Genomic DNA, 20,832 nt, shown 5'->3' on the forward strand with positions numbered 1-20,832 from the left:
TATCAGTGACATTGTAATAATCCCTGTAAAAAAAAACCTGAAACATTTACTTTATTTCATTGTATCTATAATAGGGAGATACATTTGCTGAACCAATATAGTTTTGCCTCCTATCAGTCATGTTTTCAGAACTCCCTTCTGACCCCAGAATAATATCATATATAACTCTTGTCAGCCCAATCTCTTGTGCAGTGAGAGAATTATCACACACAGATATAATGTCCTCTGACTGATTTAGGGATGAGGTAGGGAAATATGGGATACTAAATTTATACCACAAAAATAAAGTTACATTATAAATAGTTCTTAAACATAAAATAACTGTGCATTTAGTTTGTGGTTTAGGAATCCGGAGCGTTTATCTTTAATCTTTTAATCTCACAGATTACAATCAGAATATTTGGAGATGTTTTCTGAATGTATTTGTCAGTGATGATTATAGTACTTAGTTCATACATAACACATTGTTTCTTTTGTCATTGTTTCTACAATTGTCACAATGCGGGAAATGTCACAGTCATATATCGCAATGGGAAAATCACTGTCTTCCATGTAAGCAATACCGTAACCACATTCAATCTGACTCCTGGTTTCAGAGTAGACATATTTAATCTTCTTAATTCATCTGTCAAAATAATTTCATTTAGTAACAGTAGAGATGACAGCCGGAGACCTGTGTTGTTGACAAAACGGAGAGTGGACTTGTCAGGGGGATCTGCTGCTGACTGATTGCACTAATATCACATTGTCTTAGGATATAGCTCGGCCTGTGGTCTGATCTGCTGAGAAGATTGTCTGAGGGGTCTGTAAAAATATGTAATAATTCAAGCCATTAGCTGGATAGTTCTGTTTTCAATCAAACATTTGCTTGAATTTGTTTGGTTCGATCTGTTGTATTACTGATATTTATTACTATGAATATTAACATCTGTTTATATAGCGCCAACATATTCTGTAAGGCTTCACAGTTGGGTACAATTGAGCATTGAACAAGATTGGGTATTACAGACAGACAGAGAGGCAACAAAAGACGTGTGGATGAATAAGATAAATCTTAACATTTGGCCAAATATTGCAGGAAATTTGTTCATCTTTTAGTAAGAAGGAAAAATGTTTTATACATGGAAAACACATCTTTCTATTGGTCTCTTAGTATATATTCTTTAAAATGTAATGTATCATCTTCACACCCACAAATGTGTGAGTTGTGTTATGATGACTGATATATGCTACAATTAAGAAGGCTACAAAATGTTGGGTGCACAATACAAAATATTTATCCCAATGCGAAAACTTTAATGATTTTACCAACAACAGAAAAAAAATCTGCATCCCGGATCAGCAGCCGATTCCTGTGCACACACTATACACGTTTTACACGATTTACTGTCAGTTCTGTGCTCTTCATCTGTCATAACCTTGGGCTGAAAAGATGGTGACTCTGCGCACTCCATAGAAATCTATGGACACTGCCGGTCCTGAGTGCAGACACTGCAGAGAGATCTATGGACACTGCCGGTCCTGGGTGCAGACACTGCAGAGAGATCTATGGACACTGCCGGTCCTGGGTGCAGACACTGCAGAGAGATCTATGGACACTGCCGGTCCTGAGTGCAGACACTGCAGAGAGATCTATGGACACTGCCGGTCCTGAGTGCAGACACTGCAGAGAGATCTATGGACACTGCCGGTCCTGGGTGCAGACACTGCAGAGAGATCTATGGACACTGCCGGTCCTGGGTGCAGACACTGCAGAGAGATCTATGGACACTGCCGGTCCTGAGTGCAGACACTGCAGAGAGATCTATGGACACTGCCGGTCCTGAGTGCAGACACTGCAGAGAGATCTATGGACACTGCCGGTCCTGAGTGCAGACACACTGCAGAGAGATCTATGGACACTGCCGGTCCTGGGTGCAGACACTGCAGAGAGATCTATGGACACTGCCGGTCCTGGGTGCAGACACTGCAGAGAGATCTATGGACACTGCCGGTCCTGAGTGCAGACACACTGCAGAGAGATCTATGGACACTGCCGGTCCTGGGTGCAGACACTGCAGAGAGATCTATGGACACTGCCGGTCCTGGGTGCAGACACTGCAGAGAGATCTATGGACACTGCCGGTCCTGGGTGCAGACACTGCAGAGAGATCTATGGACACTGCCGGTCCTGAGTGCAGACACTGCAGAACTTCCCCCATATCGTTCCATCGTTTGTAGAGATCTTTAGACCGCTTATAAAAATCAAATGAAATTGTACGATATGAGCTTTGGAACGATTAATCATGATCGTGGAAGCGTACACACTAATGCAATATTGGACCTAACGGTCGTTTATCGTGTGATTGGCCCAATAGTTGGGTGAAAAACCTGTAGTGTGTACCAGTGTGTACTGTGGGTCAGATACAACTGATTATATCAGATGCTGATTGAGACTGACAGAAATAAAGCCAAATAATGATTGCGATATGGACTATGTGACTGCACCATAAGATTTTGCCATGTGGAAATGGCTGGAACTCTCCAAATCGCAACAACACGCACCTATTTTGTCTCAGAAACTATTTAAACTATTTAAAGTATTTTAGACCATTACTTGTTGCATCTGATGTGTGCTAATGTGAGTCTTCCAATGAAGTTGTGTTTAATGAATTAGACATTGATTGTAACATACAGGTAACCAGCAGGGTTACTAGCCCGCTACCCCTCCATATGTCCCTCTTCCAGGTAATGATTTGTCACAGCTGTCATGTGACTAGTGTATGTCTCCCTTACCCTTACTGCATAAGCCCCTCCCTTCCCAGCTTGTTGAGGGCTCTGATTGGCTGAATAGTCCCACCCTCCTCTCCTATCAGCATGACTACTGCAGGGTGTAAACCTAAAACACCTTTATATAATCACTACTTGTCTATTAATGCCGTCTCTGTGCTTTAATGAACTCAGTATTCCTGAGGACCGTGCTGGGTGTTTATTATCATTGAGGAGAGAGCTAGCACGTAGGTGACAATAATATGCTCATCTCACTCTATGCTTCATTGGCAGTGGTGCTAATTAATGTTGTCACCATTTCCTCTTCACTTCAGGCAATTCTTAATGTAGGAAACTGCACCGAATTTATTATGTTTTGTAATTCAGTTTTATTTTTATTTTTTTTACCAAGTTTTTCTGATTATTTTCTAATTTATGTTTTTAAATTGTAGCTCACGGCGTGTACAGTCATCCTTATATAGTTATATATTTATGCAGTATATAGTGATATAGTTATACATAGTTGTATGGTTACATAGTTATATATTTATACTGTATATAGTTATATATAGTTATAGTTATATATTTATGCAGTATATAGTTATATAGTTATAGTTATATATTTATGCAGTATATAGTTATATAGTTATACATAGTTGTATGGTTACATAGTTATATATTTATACAGTATATAGTTATATATAGTTATAGTTATATATTTATGCAGTATATAGTTATATAGTTATACATAGTTGTATGGTTACATAGTTATATATTTATACAGTATATAGTTATATATAGTTATAGTTATATATTTATACAGTATATAGTGATATATAGTTATAGTTATATATTTATGCAGTATATAGTTATACATAGTTGTATGGTTACATAGTTATATATTTATACAGTATATAGTTATATATAGTTATAGTTATATATTTATACAGTATATAGTTATATATAGTTATATATTTATACAGTATATAGTTATATATAGTTACATAGTTATATAGTTATATAGTTTCATAGTTATATGTAGTTATATAGTTATATAGTTACATAGTTTTATATTTATATTGTTATATAGTTATATAGTTACATAGTTATATGTAGTTACATAGTTATATACTTATACTGTATATAGTTACATAGTTATATAGTTATATAGTTACATAGTTATATGTAATTTTATAGTTACATAGCTATATATAATAATACAGTTATATAGTTATATATAATAATAGTTATATACAGTTATATAGTTATATTTCTCAAGGTCTCCTTATAGTGAGGTCCCCAAAACCGTTCTCCATATTCAGGATGCTGCCTAACTAGTGACTTATATAATAGTAATTCTATATTTGCTTCATGTGCGTTTTCTTGTGCATCCCTGTATTTTATCCCGACCTTTACAGCTGCTGACACTGCTCAGCTTGCTGTCAGCTATTATATATATATATATATATATATATATATATATATATATATATATATGTATAATACTTACATCCCTTCACTTTTTTAGTTTTCCTAATCTTATCCCACTCATTGCTCAGTAACATAGATATTACCACATCCCAGGTACATAAACCTACATGTATCTACGTTTCATCCTCAGTGCAGCTGCCCAATTTATCCATTTTTATCTACATCTATCTGTAGTGATTTACTATCCCGCTGTGTGATAACAGCACAACGTAGCTTTGTGCCATCGCTATATATGGACACCTTACTCACTAGGCCACCTACAGGGTCATTAATATAATAACTAATAAGGACAGAGCAGCGCTAATAACTTTCTCCCAGTCTGTCTTCTATCCATGGATAGACTTCCCCCTTAGTTCTAGTAATCCCATTTTATGTACTACACTGTTATGTGGAACGGTATTGAAAGGCTGCACAAAATCCAAATATATCACATCAATTACAGTCCTACGATCCAATATGAAACGTACCACTGCATTATAACTAATCATATTAGTTAGGCCCGACCGCTCCTTCATAGAAACATGCTAACACTCTTATTTAATTATTTTCTACACTATATTTCATTATCGCATCATTCCCTACAAATTATGTACAACAGAAATCAGGTTGAAAGGTCTATAATAATTCCCGGTTCTGATTTTGTTCTCTTTATAAAGATTGGCACCACATCTGCTTAACGCCGGTCTTGTGGCACTGATCCGGTTTTATGGTATAAATGCAGACATCACTCACTCTAATACACATTACATATGGTTTTGCAAAATATGGATTGCAATTTATAGGGTCGTTAAATCTCATATACACGTTAATGTGAAAGTGAAACATTCAACGTGTAACATTAACATAGGTATATGGAAAGTTTTGATAATTGTCAATTAACTTGTTTGAAGAATTTTCATACTATATGTGACCAAGTTGTTGCTGACCGTTAGGAACCTAACCAGTCATTTATAGGTTTCCCATTTTATCGCCCCTTTGCAATAAATGGCCTAAATGTTTACATTAATATTTCCTAAATATTATTATTAGTATTTCATATAAAAGAATTTGCGCACTGATGTTATCCATCAGAATTTATGGGAGATATCCAACTACCTTTATAACACTTTAATATATCCCAGGTATAATAAATAAATGTGAAAAGTTACATTACCCTGTTTGTACACAATATAATAATATAGTCAGGTGACATGTACACAGGAGAGAACAGTGTCTGGACTGTTATTAATAAAGTCGCTTTTTCCAAATAAAATGTAATTAAATACAAAATACAAATTAAATTAATTGCAAACATCAGTTGTTTTCCCCCTTCATCAAATCAAATGTTTTCAGCAATAATGTGACCAGACATCTGCTGCTTCATATAATTTAGCCGCGACGCTGCTGATTTAAATATCAGCTGGAGAGATCAATACGTGATCAGCCAATCAGAAGCGCATACGTCATACTTACCTGCTTTCCTGGAATGTCTGGGAGACACACAAATTTTGTGGAGTCCTCCCGGTCTTCGAGCAGAGTAGGCCACCCTCACGGATCCAATTGACGTTGTCACAACCCCACGCAGTTGTCCTTTGGACCGACCCTGTGGAATGCGCCATGCAGGATTCTGCTTTGTGTCCTTTGCTGCGGCCCCTCTGTATTTTGTTTCTTTCCCACAGATGTAAATATTATTTCACCCCTTCCCTCTCTGCCCCCACACTGCGCCAAGTCTCGCTTACCTGGGCGAAAGTTTTCCAGCCAGCCCCTGCCACCTTTTACTACTTTTTACGTGATTTGAAGGGGCTTAATTACATAGTAAAGTTAGTTTAAGTTGTTAAGGGACATTTGTCTGTCTGCTCTAAATAAAAATCAAAGAAATGTCCTATAATATAACCTGCTGGTAATTGTCTAGTTCTTGTCTCTGGATACCCAGGTGTCCTTTCTAGAAAATGGGGAAAAAATACAGATTTCACCACCAAATATCAATAACAGATTTGTGACAAACACTTTGAAGCAGCTGATGTGTCACCTTCCTCCTGCGCACAGCGCGCCTGAATCACTGGGAAATAATGACCCACTATCGTCATTTTGGTCAAACAATGAAAACAAAAAAAGCAATTTTGCCGCATGTAGTTTCTCCCTTGTAAAAGTCACAGGTGATAGAGGTTAAGCATTCACATTTAAGCGTCTACAAAGCTTTCTAATAGCTGAGCCCGAGGCACGAGGCATTTATCAATGTCTACTCCGGAGTGTCGCCTTGTGAATGGTCATGTGCTGTTTAGGAAGGTCGTAGAATCTACATGGAGAACATGACACATCATTTGCGGGATTAATACTGATGTTTGTTCAATATGAAAAATTGTGTCCTCTCATTTACAGGATCTGTTTATTTTTCATGAGATTCGATCTCTGTCCAACGGCAACAATATAGATTTGTAGAGGGCAAGAAAGTTCTGGAGGGGTACAAGGTTGTTAAAGAAAGTCCTCTGTAAACGTCTGAACTTTAAGGATGTCTAGACAGTCAGGTTTTAGTAATATAATAATTGTATACAAATCCACAGGTTGATTGTGAGTTAATCAGTTATTGAGTTAATCAGTTATTGAATATCTTTAGGAGTGGTATTTTACAGTGGGGTATTCAAGACATTAATAATTCCAAGAACAATATCTAAAACAGCAGATATCTTTGAGTATGTTCCTGCGTTTAATTATAGTTTTAACAACTGGGTTACCAAATTAGGGATCCCCTGTCAAAGGGCTTGATCTCCATCCTGTACAATCTTCTAGTAGATGCCAAACAATCTCCTACCCCTAAACATGAAATCGATTGGAAAAATGACTTGGACAGACCCCCAGATGAGGACCCTTGGGTGACGATTAGGGAAAGAGTGTCAAATTCCTTGATCTCTACCCTTATTAAGGAAAATGCATTTCAATTTTTTTTACAGATGGTACTTTATACCCACTCGGTTCTGGAGGATGTACAGCTTGGCTTCCCCTTAATGTTGAAGAGGTTATGGTGAATTTGGCTCTTTCCTCCACATTTGGTGAACATGTCCTAAAATTGCTGGGTTCTGGGATGATATAGTCATCCTTATATCTAATGTTACCTCCATACTCATCTCTAAAAATCCATGGTCTTTCCTATTGGAGCTTCCAATTGAGCGTTTAGATCAGGCCTGTCCAACCTGCGGCCCTCCAGATGTTATGAAACTACAAGTCCCAGCTATCAACTGGTTGTCTACCAGCAAATTATGCTGGGGCTTGTAGTTTCACAACCCCTGGAGGGCCGCAGGTTGGACAGGCCTGGTTTAGATGTTTCCTCTGACAAATTGGCTGCCCAAATTCCTAATGCAGTCAGGTGCTTGTAAGAAACCTGATCATCTCTCTATGCAACAGGCTTATAACAAAATTTGGTGTATCGCAAATATGGAAAAAATATCTGCTTACCGGAACAACAAAACATTATTTACCCAAGTATGGAATCTCTGGTACTATTATAACACCTCGTCCAATTGCACCCCCTCCACAGGTGGACTCTCAGACCTTACTTGGTAGTTTTTCCTTCCCTCTTCTGGTCTTGCGTTCTGAAAAGCACCATAGCAACATGCAGATCTTCCTGTTCATGGTTATTTTTATTCCAAATTGGAAACTTTAATTTGATGTTTCTCAAGAAAAAAAAAATTTGGCCAAACTGAAAACCAAACAGGAAATTCAGAAAGTTAAGTTAAGAAAGTACTTGCAGCATGAATATTATTATATTTTATTTTTTTAATATTTACATTTGATAACGACACAGGGAAAATAGGAAATAGGATTAGTGTGCTCTTAATGCTGAAAGCAAAGGGTTAACACCTGAGACAATAATTCTCAACTTAATTTATACTTCATTTATAATTACAATGAATAAATGTAAGTGCTGTATAATCTGTATGTTAAATATGTATAATACAATGTACAGACCTATTCCTATAAATTGTGTATGATTTTGGTCCAGAACTTTCCAAGGTCACAGACTTGCCTTGATTAATAGCAATGTAAAATAATGCACTGCCAATTTAACATGCATTTGAAAAGGTCAAAGCTAATTAATTATGCTAATTGGGTGTCTAGATTTTTTTTTTCTCTCAAATTGTTCTTTTCCACACTAAAAGTCACATTGTACTGAAACATGAACGCATACAAATTTCTTGGAGATTTTAAACATTTTTCCACTGAAATAGAAAAAACTTCTTATAGATAAAAATGATTTTAATTACACAATAGATAAAGATTGTTTCATAATCATTTTTTTTGTTTTCTTTCAACAGGATTGCACAGTCTATGAGACAGAAAATAAAATTCTTCATGTGGTAAGTAATCTGCTATGTTCTACCAACACGAACTTCTGTCATTCGTTATATTTCATGTTGTATTTATTTGTCCTAAACCAATTAGAAACATGATTTTTGTAACCATATTGCTGAAAAATAAATCTGCAGACCTGATTCTTGTGCTGGAAAAATTGAGTGAATGTCTCACGAGCGAGAGGAGGGGGTGTAACTGCAGATACATGAGGACAAGAGGTAGTGGAGAGTTTGGACTGTGACTATAATGAGATATGAAATATATTTGGGGGGTGATCTGGGAGCCAGTGAAGCACTTTTGGAAACTCCTTTTTAATTAGAGTCATCCCTGCACCTCCCCATGTACGTATTTGGTGGTGTGTCCCCTCTTCCATAGAACCTCCAGGGTCAGCAGCACCGACAACAGAGAGAGAGGAGAGGACTATCAGTATAGAAGACCTCTCCTAGTAGTTCAAAAGCCAGAGTTGAGGAGATGTACCATAAACACGTCTTCTGATTGGATTTCCCACTGATCATGTCCAATCACTGCATACAGTATCAGGAGCTGATCCTCTCTCACTTTAGTTGCACTTAAAACTCACCTGTTCCTCAAAGCATACCAACCTACCACCTAACCCCTTCATCTCCTCTGCTCGTTCTCCCCTCTCTCCTCCCTGCCCCCCTGTTCTCTCCCCACTTACTTCAACTGACTCCCTTTGTGCCTGAGTTTTGTTTACCCTCCCTTAGGATGTAAGCTCATTTGAGTAGGGCCCTCTTCCCTCCGGTCTCCATACCTGTTCTTCTGCTCCGTATTTACTGCATCAGCCTGCCTGGAGTTTCTGAAGTTCTGGTATTTTTTGTTTATTGTCCAGTTATGTTTTCAACCTGTATAGTCTACTGTTTGTACTGTGTACGACGCTGCGGAACTCTTGTGGCGCCTAACAAATAAAGGATGATAATAATAATCATAATAATAATAATAACCAATACGCTCATTCATTCTTTCGCTATCTCTCAGCTTGACTGTCGCCTCCTCCTCTCTGACTTCTTTCTCACCTGCCTCTCAACACCTCAGTCCGCCCTCAATACCGCTACGCAACGTCTTTTCGTCTCTTGCCATTCTACTTCTGCTTCCCCTCTCTGCCAATTGCTACACCGGCACCTTATCCCCTACAGAATTCGGTTCATACTCCTCACCATCAACTAAAAAGCCCTCCGCCACTTGTCTCTCCTCACTTCCACACTGATTCTTCTCAGTATCGCCTCCAAGACTTCTCTTGTGCTGCCCCTCACCTCTGGAACTCTCTCCCATATTCAGTCAGACTATTCAACAGTCTCCAAGGCTTCAAATGCTCCCTAAAAACTCATCTGTTAGTCAAGCCTACCAGTTCTCCTCCTAACTCATCCCCACTGCTCCCCACTCCTATTCACCCCCTATGTGGCACCTTCATTCACCTCATTATCCTAAGATATTGACATCTTATAACTTCTGACATGCTATCCCTTGACCTCGTTTTCTCCCATCTTTGTGATCTCTGTGACTTCTCTAACTTCCCCTTCCCTCTCTCTGACCACCACCTCCTCTCCTTCACTCTGTCCTCCTCCCCTGCTCTGCCTCCCCCTAAAACTATACTCACTAGGTGCAATCTTGACGCTCTTGAACCGTCTTCATTCTCCTCCTCTCTTGTAACTCTCCCCTCTTCCCACCCTGGCATGCCCTGGAGTGGGCTTCCCTCTACAACCACTCTCTCACCTCTGCCCTGGACGCTGTCTCTTCTGTCCGTCGTCAACCCTGGCATTCTAAATTCACCCGTTTTCATCAGAAGTGCACTCGTTGTGCGGAACGCCTCTGGAGGAAATCTCGCTCCCTAGCCACTTTCTTCACTTCAAATTTATCCTCTCCTCCTACAGCTCCGATCTCTCCCTCGCCAAACAATCCTTCTTCAAGTTACTAATCTCTTCTCAGTCCTCTAATCCCCATTGCCTCTTTGCTACGTTCAACTCTCTTCTCTCCTATATGCGATCGGCCAATGACAGTCACCTCTCCTCCATTCTGATCACCTCATCCCTCTCCAGAGTCCAAGATTTCTCCCGGGCTGCCCCCCTCCACTGCAACGACCTCCCACGTTCCATCTGACTCTCCCCTAATTTGTGCACCTTTAAATGGTCACTTAAAACTCACTTATTCCTCAAAGCCTACCAGCCATCCACCTAACCCGTTCTCCATGACTGTTATCCTCTGGTTACCTCTATTCCCTGGGGCTTCTCTTGCGATTGCTTCCCTCTGACTCCCTATTGTGCCTCCTGTCTGTTTTCCCTCCCTTTAGAATGTAAGCTCTCACGAGCAGGGCCCTCTTCCCTCCTGTCTCTACCTATTCTTCTGCTTCATCTTCAATGTATATGTTCTATGTTTGGAGCTTTGAAGTCCTGGTACTTTTCGTTTATTATTCTGTATGTTGTATCCTGTAAGGTCCACTGTCTGTAACCTGTACGGCGCTGCGGAAACTTTGTGGCGCCGTATAAATAAAAATGAATAATAATAATATTAGTTATACAAGCCACTAACATACTATGGGGGGGATTCAATTAGTCGCAAAGTGTCTCTGGAACATTCGCGAAACACTTTTCAGAGGAGATTGGAAGGAAAAATGAGCAGAGCTTTGTACTGTAGCTGTCGGCAATGTGTGCGGCGTGATGTCCGTGCTCCACATCGCCGGCAATTGAATATCCCCCTAGAAGTCACAAGCCCCAGTGGGGCTTATTACCACGTGCTCTATGTCTGCTAAATGTAACCACATCTATATAATGCTCACAGCGCCGTCTTATGACTTATAAGCTAATGAGAAATACTTGTATAAAGAGGTATTTTTTCCCTCTGTCATTTGTGAAGCAGCGTATTTTCATCAACACACTTCCGCCCGCATGTAAACAAAGATTACTTGTCGGAATGGAAATTATATGTTCAAGCTGTGCCTTTATTTTCTCCTGTGAAACAGCCGCTCCGTCTCTGCGGAGAGAGCGTTTCAGTGTCTGCACGCTGCATATTCACAAAGAGCGTGTAAAATGCTCTAATGTCAGCCTGGTGTGTTATATCAGTAACCAACACCAATCACTGCGGCTGTTCTCTGTCTTAATAAGCCATGAAATCAGCACTTGTCAGAACGTGCTGTGTGACAATAATGACGTTACTTTACAGCCAGCAAGACCACAACTCCAACAGTTCTACTGCCTGTTTAAAATGACTCGTCCCTCCTACCAGGCAAAACCTTTGTGTAACAATATCTACTTTCTGTCGCTGTATAGATTGTTTTTTGTCACAGGCAGCAATTTGTGCCACAAAATCAATAATTTACCCCTTATGGCCATTTAAAATAAATCTGTAATAGGAGAGACCAACCTATTAGATATTTGTTAACCTCCTGTAGGCATGTCTGGCGTTCACGCCAATGCGACACCGCCGTCCGCGATCACCGACTACTGTCACCTCAATCGCCTACTGTGTAGAGAGGAGATTCGGAAGTACCGAATGATGTCGACAGCACCTAACAATTGTAAACTGTACGTCGCAGAGCTATAATATAAAGGAGTCTATGTATTAAAGTGTGATCAGCCATTATAATATAGAGAACAGCCGTTTTCTCCGCAAAATGGCAATCGTAAAATGTAGAAAGGGTCATTCCAGGAGGAATCGAAGATCTTTGGTCTCTATTCACTTCCAGTCTTTGAAGGGGCTGTGTCGGCAGTTTCCAATGCACTATTTAGGTACTGGTGGGGGGGCATAGTGAGGAACCGCCCCATGGTTACTGCTAGAAAGAGGACCTTAAACACTCCCAATAAAAAAGGAAACACAGGGTTTAGTGTCTAAAAGATCCCACAGAAACATTTTTTCTGACCTTTTTGCTTTGATCACATTTTTTGGGTTTGTTTTTGCTGGTAGGAGGCATTAAGGGGTTTTAGGTTTTTATTCTTTTAGGTTTTTGTTAATATATTCTAAGTCTTAGCAAGAGAAATCTGTTAAGCTGTGTACACACCTATCGCGCAGATCACCTGATAAATGACAGATACTGTAAGAGTCTGTATGCTGCCACCATCCTGTTTTATCTTACCAAAGTACATCACGGGGGGTCAGGTATGGGGCCTGGAGATGGGAGAGAGTGGGGGGGAGGTATGGGGCCTGGAGATGGGAGAGAGTGGGGGGGCAGGTATGGGGCCTGGGGATAGGAGAGAGTAGGGGGTAGGTATGGGGCCTGGAGATGGGAGAGAGTGGGGGGGAGGTATGGGGCCTGGAGATGGGAGAGAGTGGGGGGCAGGTATGGGGCCTGGAGATGGGAGAGAATGGGGGGTCAGGTATGGGGCCTGGAGATGGGAGAGAGTGGGGGGCAGGTATGGGGCCTGGAGATGGGAGAGAGTGGGGGGCAGGTATGGGGCCTGGAGATGGGAGAGAATGGGGGGTCAGGTATGGGGCCTGGAGATGGAAGGGAGTGGGGGGGCAGGTATGGGGCCTGGAGATGGGAGAGAGTAGGGGGGGCAGGTAAGGGGCCTGGAGATTGGAGAGAGTGGGGGGGAGGTATGGGGCCTGGAGATGGGAGAGAGTGGAGGGCAGGTATGGGGCCTGGAGATGGGAGAGAGTGGGGGGCAGGTATGGGGCCTGGAGATGGGAGAGAATGGGGGGTCAGGTATGGGGCCTGGAGATGGAAGGGAGTGGGGGGGCAGGTATGGGGCCTGGAGATGGGAGAGAGTAGGGGGGGGCAGGTAAGGGGCCTGGAGATGGGAGAGAGTGGGGGGGAGGTATGGGGCCTGGAGATGAGAGAGAGTGGAGGGCAGGTATGGGGCCTGGAGATGGGAGAGAGTGGGGGGCAGGTATGGGGCCTGGAGATGGGAGAGAGTGGGGGGCAGGTATGGGGCCTGGAGATGGGAGAGAGTGGGGGGGCAGGTATGGGGCCTGGAGATGGGAGAGAGTGGGGGGCAGGTATGGGGCCTGGAAATGGGAGAGAGTGAGGGGGCAGGTATGGGGCCTAGAGATGGGAGAGAGTGGGGGGCTGGTATGAGGCCTGGAGATGGGAAAGAGTGGGGGGGGGCAGCTATGGGGCCTGGAGATGGGAGAGAGTGGGGGGCAGGTATGGGGCCTGGAGATGGGAGAGAGTGGGGGGGAGGTATGGGGCCTGGAGATGGGAGAGAGTGGGGGGCAGGTATGGGGCCTGGAGATGGGAGAGAGGGGGGGCAGGTATGGAGCCTGGAGATGGGAGAGAGTGAGGGCCAGGTATGGGGCCTGGAGATGGGAGAGAGTGGGTGGGCAGGTATGGAGTCTGGAGGTGGGAGAGAGTGGGGGGAGTGGGGGGTTGCAGGTTTGGAGCCTGGAGATGGGAGAGAGTGGGGGGACACAGATATGGGGCCTGGAGATGGGAGAAAGTGGGGGGGCAGGTATGGAGCCTGGAGATGGGAGAGAGTGAGGGGCAGGTATGGGGCCTGGAGATGGGAGAGAGTGAGGGGCAGGTATGGGGTCTGGAGGTGGGAGAGAGTGGGGGGTGCAGGTTTGGAGCCTGGAGATGGGAGAGAGTGAGGGGCAGGTATGGGGTCTGGAGGTGGGAGAGAGTGGGGGGGCAGATTTGCAGGGAGGTGGGTGGGAACTGGAGAGCACATAGGTCATATATGTGTGTTTGTTTACAAATGTGTGACTGTGTTTGTATGTGCATATGTATCCAATCCTGCTTTTGTGTGGGAAAAATATGCATAAACACACTGCAACATTTATAAACCCTGCAACATATATATACATTGCAATAGGTTCTATAATGGCCTGACTTTAGTTAATATTTTCATGCACTAGTAGGAACAAGCCTATATTTTATATCATTGGCATTTTTAGGATCATATCTTTTTATGTACATTATATTGATGTTTTGTTCTTGATATGGACGGGTGATTGTTCTCTTTTCTTGTTTTCTGTTCTGACCTCAATGATGTCGCTGGGAATATTCATTTTGCATAAAATTTTCGAAATCTGACCTTTCATTTCCTAGATATTAGGCTTCATAACGCTGAACACCAACTCCAAACCAGATTATTTAGGAACCAGATATTTACTATTTTACAGCATAAAAGTCTACATTTTTGGCCTCTTACACGTGGATTTCCCATCTCCCAATGGATGAGGATTACTTCAGATCCCAGGCTGAGAGCAGCATTATGGGAGCTGGGGAGAGATCTCTGATTAGTTATATTCCTCTATACGACAGTCCATGAATCTTTCTAGAAAACAGTTGTTACAGACGTGATCAGATTACTTGTATGTACAATGTATATCGCTACCTCAGCGGGGTCACGGCAGCAATGTGGAAGCGTTCGTGTATTCTTCCTACTGTCCCTATTTTATCTAAGGAGTTGGCATTTTCTTCTATGTTTTGTTTCAAACAAGGACAAAGCTGACGAGATAAACATGTTTGTAATGACATAATGCCACAGATACGTAGCAGAGCCAGCAGTGAATTAGTCCTAAGGCCTAACACCTATAGATGTACAGGATACATGAATTGCCCATTCGTTTCCATGGGACCATCATTTTCACACCTTCGCTATGTAGCGTTAGGACCGTTGATCCCAATTACAGACTAATATGCAAAAGTCACTGTGTTGTGTATATTATACAATGTCCTTCTTCCAAGCAATTGGAAAACCACTAGGATGCTGAGAGAGGACACAGGACATGAAACAAGATTACGTCTTATGCCAGTTGATCACATGCCTTTAAAATGAGGGCGGCAATCAACATAAATTATTATTACAGCGTGATGCCCTATACCGTGACCTCTAAATATCCTGCTTTATTGTAAAATATATTACATTTTTTTATTTGTATGGATATCAATGTTTTTTGGGGGGTTTCTTAGGAGGTTTTGGCTATATTTACTAAACTGCAGGTTTGAAATAGTGGAGATGTTGCCTATAGCAACCAATCAGATTCTAGCTGTTATTTTGTAGAACGTACTAAATAAATGAATCCGATTGGTTGCTATAGGCAACATCTCCACTTTTTCAAACCCACAGTTTAGTAAATATACCCCTTTGTGTATATCAGTACTAGGGTTATTATGTCACTTCACTATATTTATAATATTTTTTGTTTTATGGTTTATTTTATTATTTGTATTGTTGTTTCAGTTGTTTCTCTGTATCGCCTATTGTTTATCTTTTGTTTCCTTTTTGGTGGTTGCTATTTTGTTATCTGCTACTTCTATTTTGTATCATTATTATTTTGTTAGCCAACGTTATGTTGGGCTAAATGTATCAACTTGTTATTGCCCTATGTGGGGTTATTATACTCGTCATTGGGTTAGATTTGGGTGTAAGCTGTGATTGCGGATAATGGCTTGTAGGACACATAGCCGTAATTAGGATGACACAGTTTTTACTTTAGCTACAGAGATACATGTTTATTTCATTGATTGTGGTACATCTGTTGTGTGGATGTTATTGTGGATGGTTGATACATTGCCGTGTTTGAGGTGATACATTTTACATTCAGTGCCGGAGATACGTTCCTCATGGATTGGGTAATATCTGTATTTATGGTGATTGCTGCTTCCTTCTCGGGTTAATCATATTATTATGACTGAACCTGTTGTTATAGATTCAGTTTTGTGTTTAATGATTTCCTTTATCGTTACCAATGACACGAGGGCGGACACTTGTCTATTTTGCTAGATTTAGTGTTACATAATTATAATGTAACATGTTCATGTACAGACATAATTCATATTCTGTTTTGTTAGTTTTGGTTCAGTATTTGAGTTATTTTGCTACGACTTTTGCCTTGGCTTGTTATTACGTCATATTTTCTTTCATCTACTACTTTAAATACCTTCTTGTTTTTATTGTATGTTTATCTGATTTTTTATGTTCTGTATTGTTTTATATCGTGTATTGCTGCTGTGACTGCGGCTCATACATGCAGATAATCCATATCGTTAGTGATTTGTATTGTATTTATTTTGTAATGTCTTTGTGTGTTTATTTTGTTACTTCAACAGTTTTTAGTTGTTACCTTATTTACAAAAAAACTATATTATTTGCACATTGTTTTGTAATGTGTGAGTATTAAGTTTCTATGGCTACATGGCCCCAGCTGATGTACAATTACATTGATTTTTAGACAATAAATAGCAGTAAGTACTTGTTTTATGAGTAGTCCTTAACAAAGAATCCTGGTCGAGGGCCCAAACATTGGCCGAGCACATTGTATCACTGACTATGAGCTGAACAAATGTGTAGATGTGTACATGCAGTATATCATCATCATCATCATCATCATCATCATCATCATCAACATTTATTTATATGGAGCCAGCAAATTCCGTAGCGCTTTGCAATTGGGAACAAACATTAATAAAACAATACTGGGTAATACATACAGACAGAGAGGTAAGAGAACCCTGCTCACAAGCTTACAATCTATTGTCCCTATAACTGTACCCAGACCCAGCGATAGACAATGTGGTCAGTTTGTGAATAGCAGCCTCAGAGCTTCTTCTTTCTTAATCCAAAGTAATTTAAAATGGAAAAATAAAACCTGGAAAAATCCACATTAAAATACACCTGCGACCGCCAGCCAATCACAGACAGCCAGTGTGGGAAACAACCTATGATTGGCTGGCGGTCATTGCTATTTCACCTCTGCCGCTTGGCAAGGAAAGTGGGTCAGATTTTAAGGGGATTTTTCCAGTTTATTTTGTTTTCAGACCTACAAGTATTTTACTTATACTCAGAAACATTGTTTAATGTACTACAAAAAAAAAGAAAGAAAGTCAGTTTAATTTCTTTTGTGTCATTAGTTAACTCTTTAAAGTTACATCACACAATCTGACATGAAGACAGAATTGTATGTGTCAGATTCAGATGTATTACACATAGTTACCCCTATGTCAGTGTTATAACAAATAATCTATTTAGTTTATCTTTTCTATCAGACTTTAAAGTTGTTTCTTCTGCGATCTGTCTGTCAGTAGGTGAATGACAGTAGAGTACCAGTCATTTTGTAATGACGTAAATAAGAAGCTTTTGGGTGACATTTGCTTCAATCGTCCCATCCAGCACTAAACATTGTTACTCCCTCTGATTGGGTTACACCCGTCCTCGCTCCTGTTATGATGCTGTTATTATGTTACACTCTGTAAATAGGTCCCTGCAGTTGTTTCTGAGCTTTGTCTTATGTCACCGTTGAGTAAGGGCTTCATTATAAGTTGATTAGCTATGCTTCATTTACACATTGTGGAAACTAATTATCGAGTGCAGTAATTTCAAAGTAAATTGCAGACTCGTTGCTGATGGGCAGGAATGTTACGGGAAAACATATTAGCATATTACAGCAATTCATCCCAGCATCAAGAACGGAGCAGGGAAGGATGGTGTCTGAGGACATTACATTATATATGGCTTCCACAGATGCTTTACTGCTGCCCCTCTTGTGCCGCACTCATGGTGCACTACAAGACCCAGCATCTTATACCGACCTGACTGTAACACCAAGTGTCTGCTTAAAACACCTACAGTGACCAAATTGTATCCAACTCTTATGTGCAGCTCAGCTTTGGGATCTAGACCTCAGCTGAGCCTCCTCTGGGGGGTCATTAGATCTAGTTATTTGCCCAAACTGTTAGAGTGAGTTCAAAATTCGATCCAGCTACGACGGTAATTTGGGGCCTGTGATTCTGCAGTTTGACAAAACTTTTCATGCACTCACTGAATAGCAATTCCCTCTCCTCCAGACGTCAGACAGGTTTAAGACTTTTAAAACAGCCTCAAACGTGCTCGAAATATGGAAAAATATTTCAAAGTAACAGAATTTTTATTTATTTATTTTTAGAAGTTGTTTTCTGTGAGTATTTTTAAACTAATTGCATAGAATTGTTGATCCATTGTGAGATCCCATTTTTAGAACTGTGTGAGCATCTCTGCCAGTAATCAGGTTTGTAACATTTATTATTGAACAGAAACTTTATATATACATTGGTTATTATAAGATGCTTTCTCATAGTAGATCATCCAGTTATGTTTAATAGGTCAGCTAGTATCAAACTTATAATGACCAATGATATTATACTGTACAGATATTACACACTAAGATTATATTTTCCCTAATTCTGCAGCCAAACCAAAGTAGTTTCTCGGTCATTACTGACATTTACATAATTGCTATTATACCTTTTATTTTATTAGCTTTTTTCGGATTACATCCACATTACAATCTGTTATTTCACAGCAAATTGAGTCGTTATACCGGACATTACAGGTTTAGGACTCTCCTACGCGCTATTTGCTACAACAGATATGATACCCAATTGTCTGCTAAACTCTGAAGTCAATTTTACTTGACAACAGTGGAAATCGCTTGTTATTCTGTTTTCATAAACATGAATATTCATCTGTGAAGACCGGCATTCATTTCTGCATCATTAAATATTATTAGTTGCTGCAGAGTATTCAGAGTTTATTGAAGACATTACTGGAATTTTCCTAAATACCCTGAAATGAGATCTGACCTCATATGTGGCGGTGTTTGTGTATGGGCAGATTCCTACTGATAATGTTTATATAATATAATGTTATACTCTGTGTCCCTTGTATTAGGACAGATATAAACGTGCTCTCAAGAAAAGACAAATCTGTGATTTTGGAGGCAGAAAAAAATATCTATTTTTAGACATTTAAACAATATTGTGTGAATTATTGAAGATACTGTGAATGTTTAATGCTATGAAATGCTACAATGGGTTTAATTGGTTCTCACTAGCAAAGTCTTTCTGTGTTTTCCTCTAATGCTAAAACCTTATCTGTGGATGTTACATTTACATTCTTGTTTGCAAAATTATGATCTATGTACAATATGAAGATTTAGTCCTAGCTGAGGGCCAGAAAAAAGTAATTAAAGAACGTTATCTAATCTGATTTGTGCTGGTGTAATATGTTATTTAAAATGTTTCATATTGTTACTCTGTCACATTGTTACTCAATCATATTGTTACTCTATCATGTTGCTACTCTATCATGTTGCTACTCTATCAAGTTGTTACTCTATCATGTTGTTACTCTATCATATGGTTACTCTATCATATGGTTACTCTATCATACTCTTACCACCTTCCTTCTCCAGGTGTAAACTCTCTTCCGGAAGTTTATGATACAATGTTTTGCATCTACAGTTTATTCTGAAGTGTTACATTGTTTCTCTCTGATATTCTTTCTAGTGTAAAACGTTGTCTGGAATTTGTGATCACATCATTTCTCTGTCATCTGACTCCTTGGTGTCACAGTCGGCTCACCTGGAAGTCGTCCATCTAACCAACATCATGCCAAGTGAAGGACTGGTGAGCATCCCGTCTTGTCTCTCCTACTACAGGACAATATCTTAAACAAAGCAACTTCTATAAATTGTATATATCATAATCCTTACACCTTGCAGTATATGAACTATGTAAATTCTGGGGGAGGGGGGAGTACAGTATACAGAATATTTGAATTTTAGTAGATAAAATATACAGACCACATCCACCTCCCCATGTTACAGTTTCCACCCTGGGCCACACTTGCTCCCTGTGTCTCTGCACTTTTCCTATTAGATTATTATTATTATATTTATTATCATTTAATTGTTAGGCGCCACAAGGTATCCGCAGCGCCGCACATAGTACAAACAGTAGACTATACAGGGTATAACAGTACAGAACAATAAACAAAAAGTACCAATACTTCAGAAACTCCAGGCAGGCAGATGCAATAGACACGTAGCAGAAGAACGGGTAAGGAGACAGGAGGGGAGGGGGCCCTGCTCATTCGAGCTTACATCCTAAGGGAGGGTTGACAGACCAGGCACAAGAGGAGACGGTTGAGGCAAGAGGAGAGAGGGGAGAATGAGCAGAGGAGATGGGGGTTAAGTGGATGGGTGGTGAAAGATTACAAGCTTTCATGTCTGCATTTATTTTGTCTCACTTCTATGTCCCTATTTTATTTATGCTTTGAGAAGCACTGGGACAGCTTAGAAATAATAATACTTCTGTGCTGTACCGTATATTGTGCATTTTAAATATGGGGGGTATAGTACACAGACAGTATGAATTCTAGTGGATATATACATTTATTAAGGTTATTAAGAAATAATCAGAAAATTATCATTTATGGAGACAGTTTCACAACCCTTATTTACAATTTCACTTTTATATTATAATCATATATAACATTTTATATATATATATATATATATATATATATTCCACTATGTATCAGATTGCTGTCCCAA

General features: G+C 40.1%; 1 protein-coding gene across 1 annotated transcript in view; it reads left to right on the forward strand.

The window, feature by feature from the left end:
- The window catches only part of LOC142101793 (connector enhancer of kinase suppressor of ras 2-like), a 313,111-nt gene that overhangs the window by 176,564 nt on the left and 115,715 nt on the right, over positions 1-20,832 (forward strand). The window contains exons 5-6 of the mRNA XM_075186220.1: positions 8,529-8,570; positions 19,784-19,903. Coding sequence (XP_075042321.1) covers positions 8,529-8,570; positions 19,784-19,903 — 162 coding nt within the window. The remainder of the gene's footprint in view (positions 1-8,528; positions 8,571-19,783; positions 19,904-20,832) is intronic.

The sequence above is a fragment of the Mixophyes fleayi genome, chromosome 9 (assembly GCF_038048845.1).
Source record: "Mixophyes fleayi isolate aMixFle1 chromosome 9, aMixFle1.hap1, whole genome shotgun sequence".
Lineage (NCBI taxonomy): Eukaryota > Metazoa > Chordata > Amphibia > Anura > Limnodynastidae > Mixophyes > Mixophyes fleayi.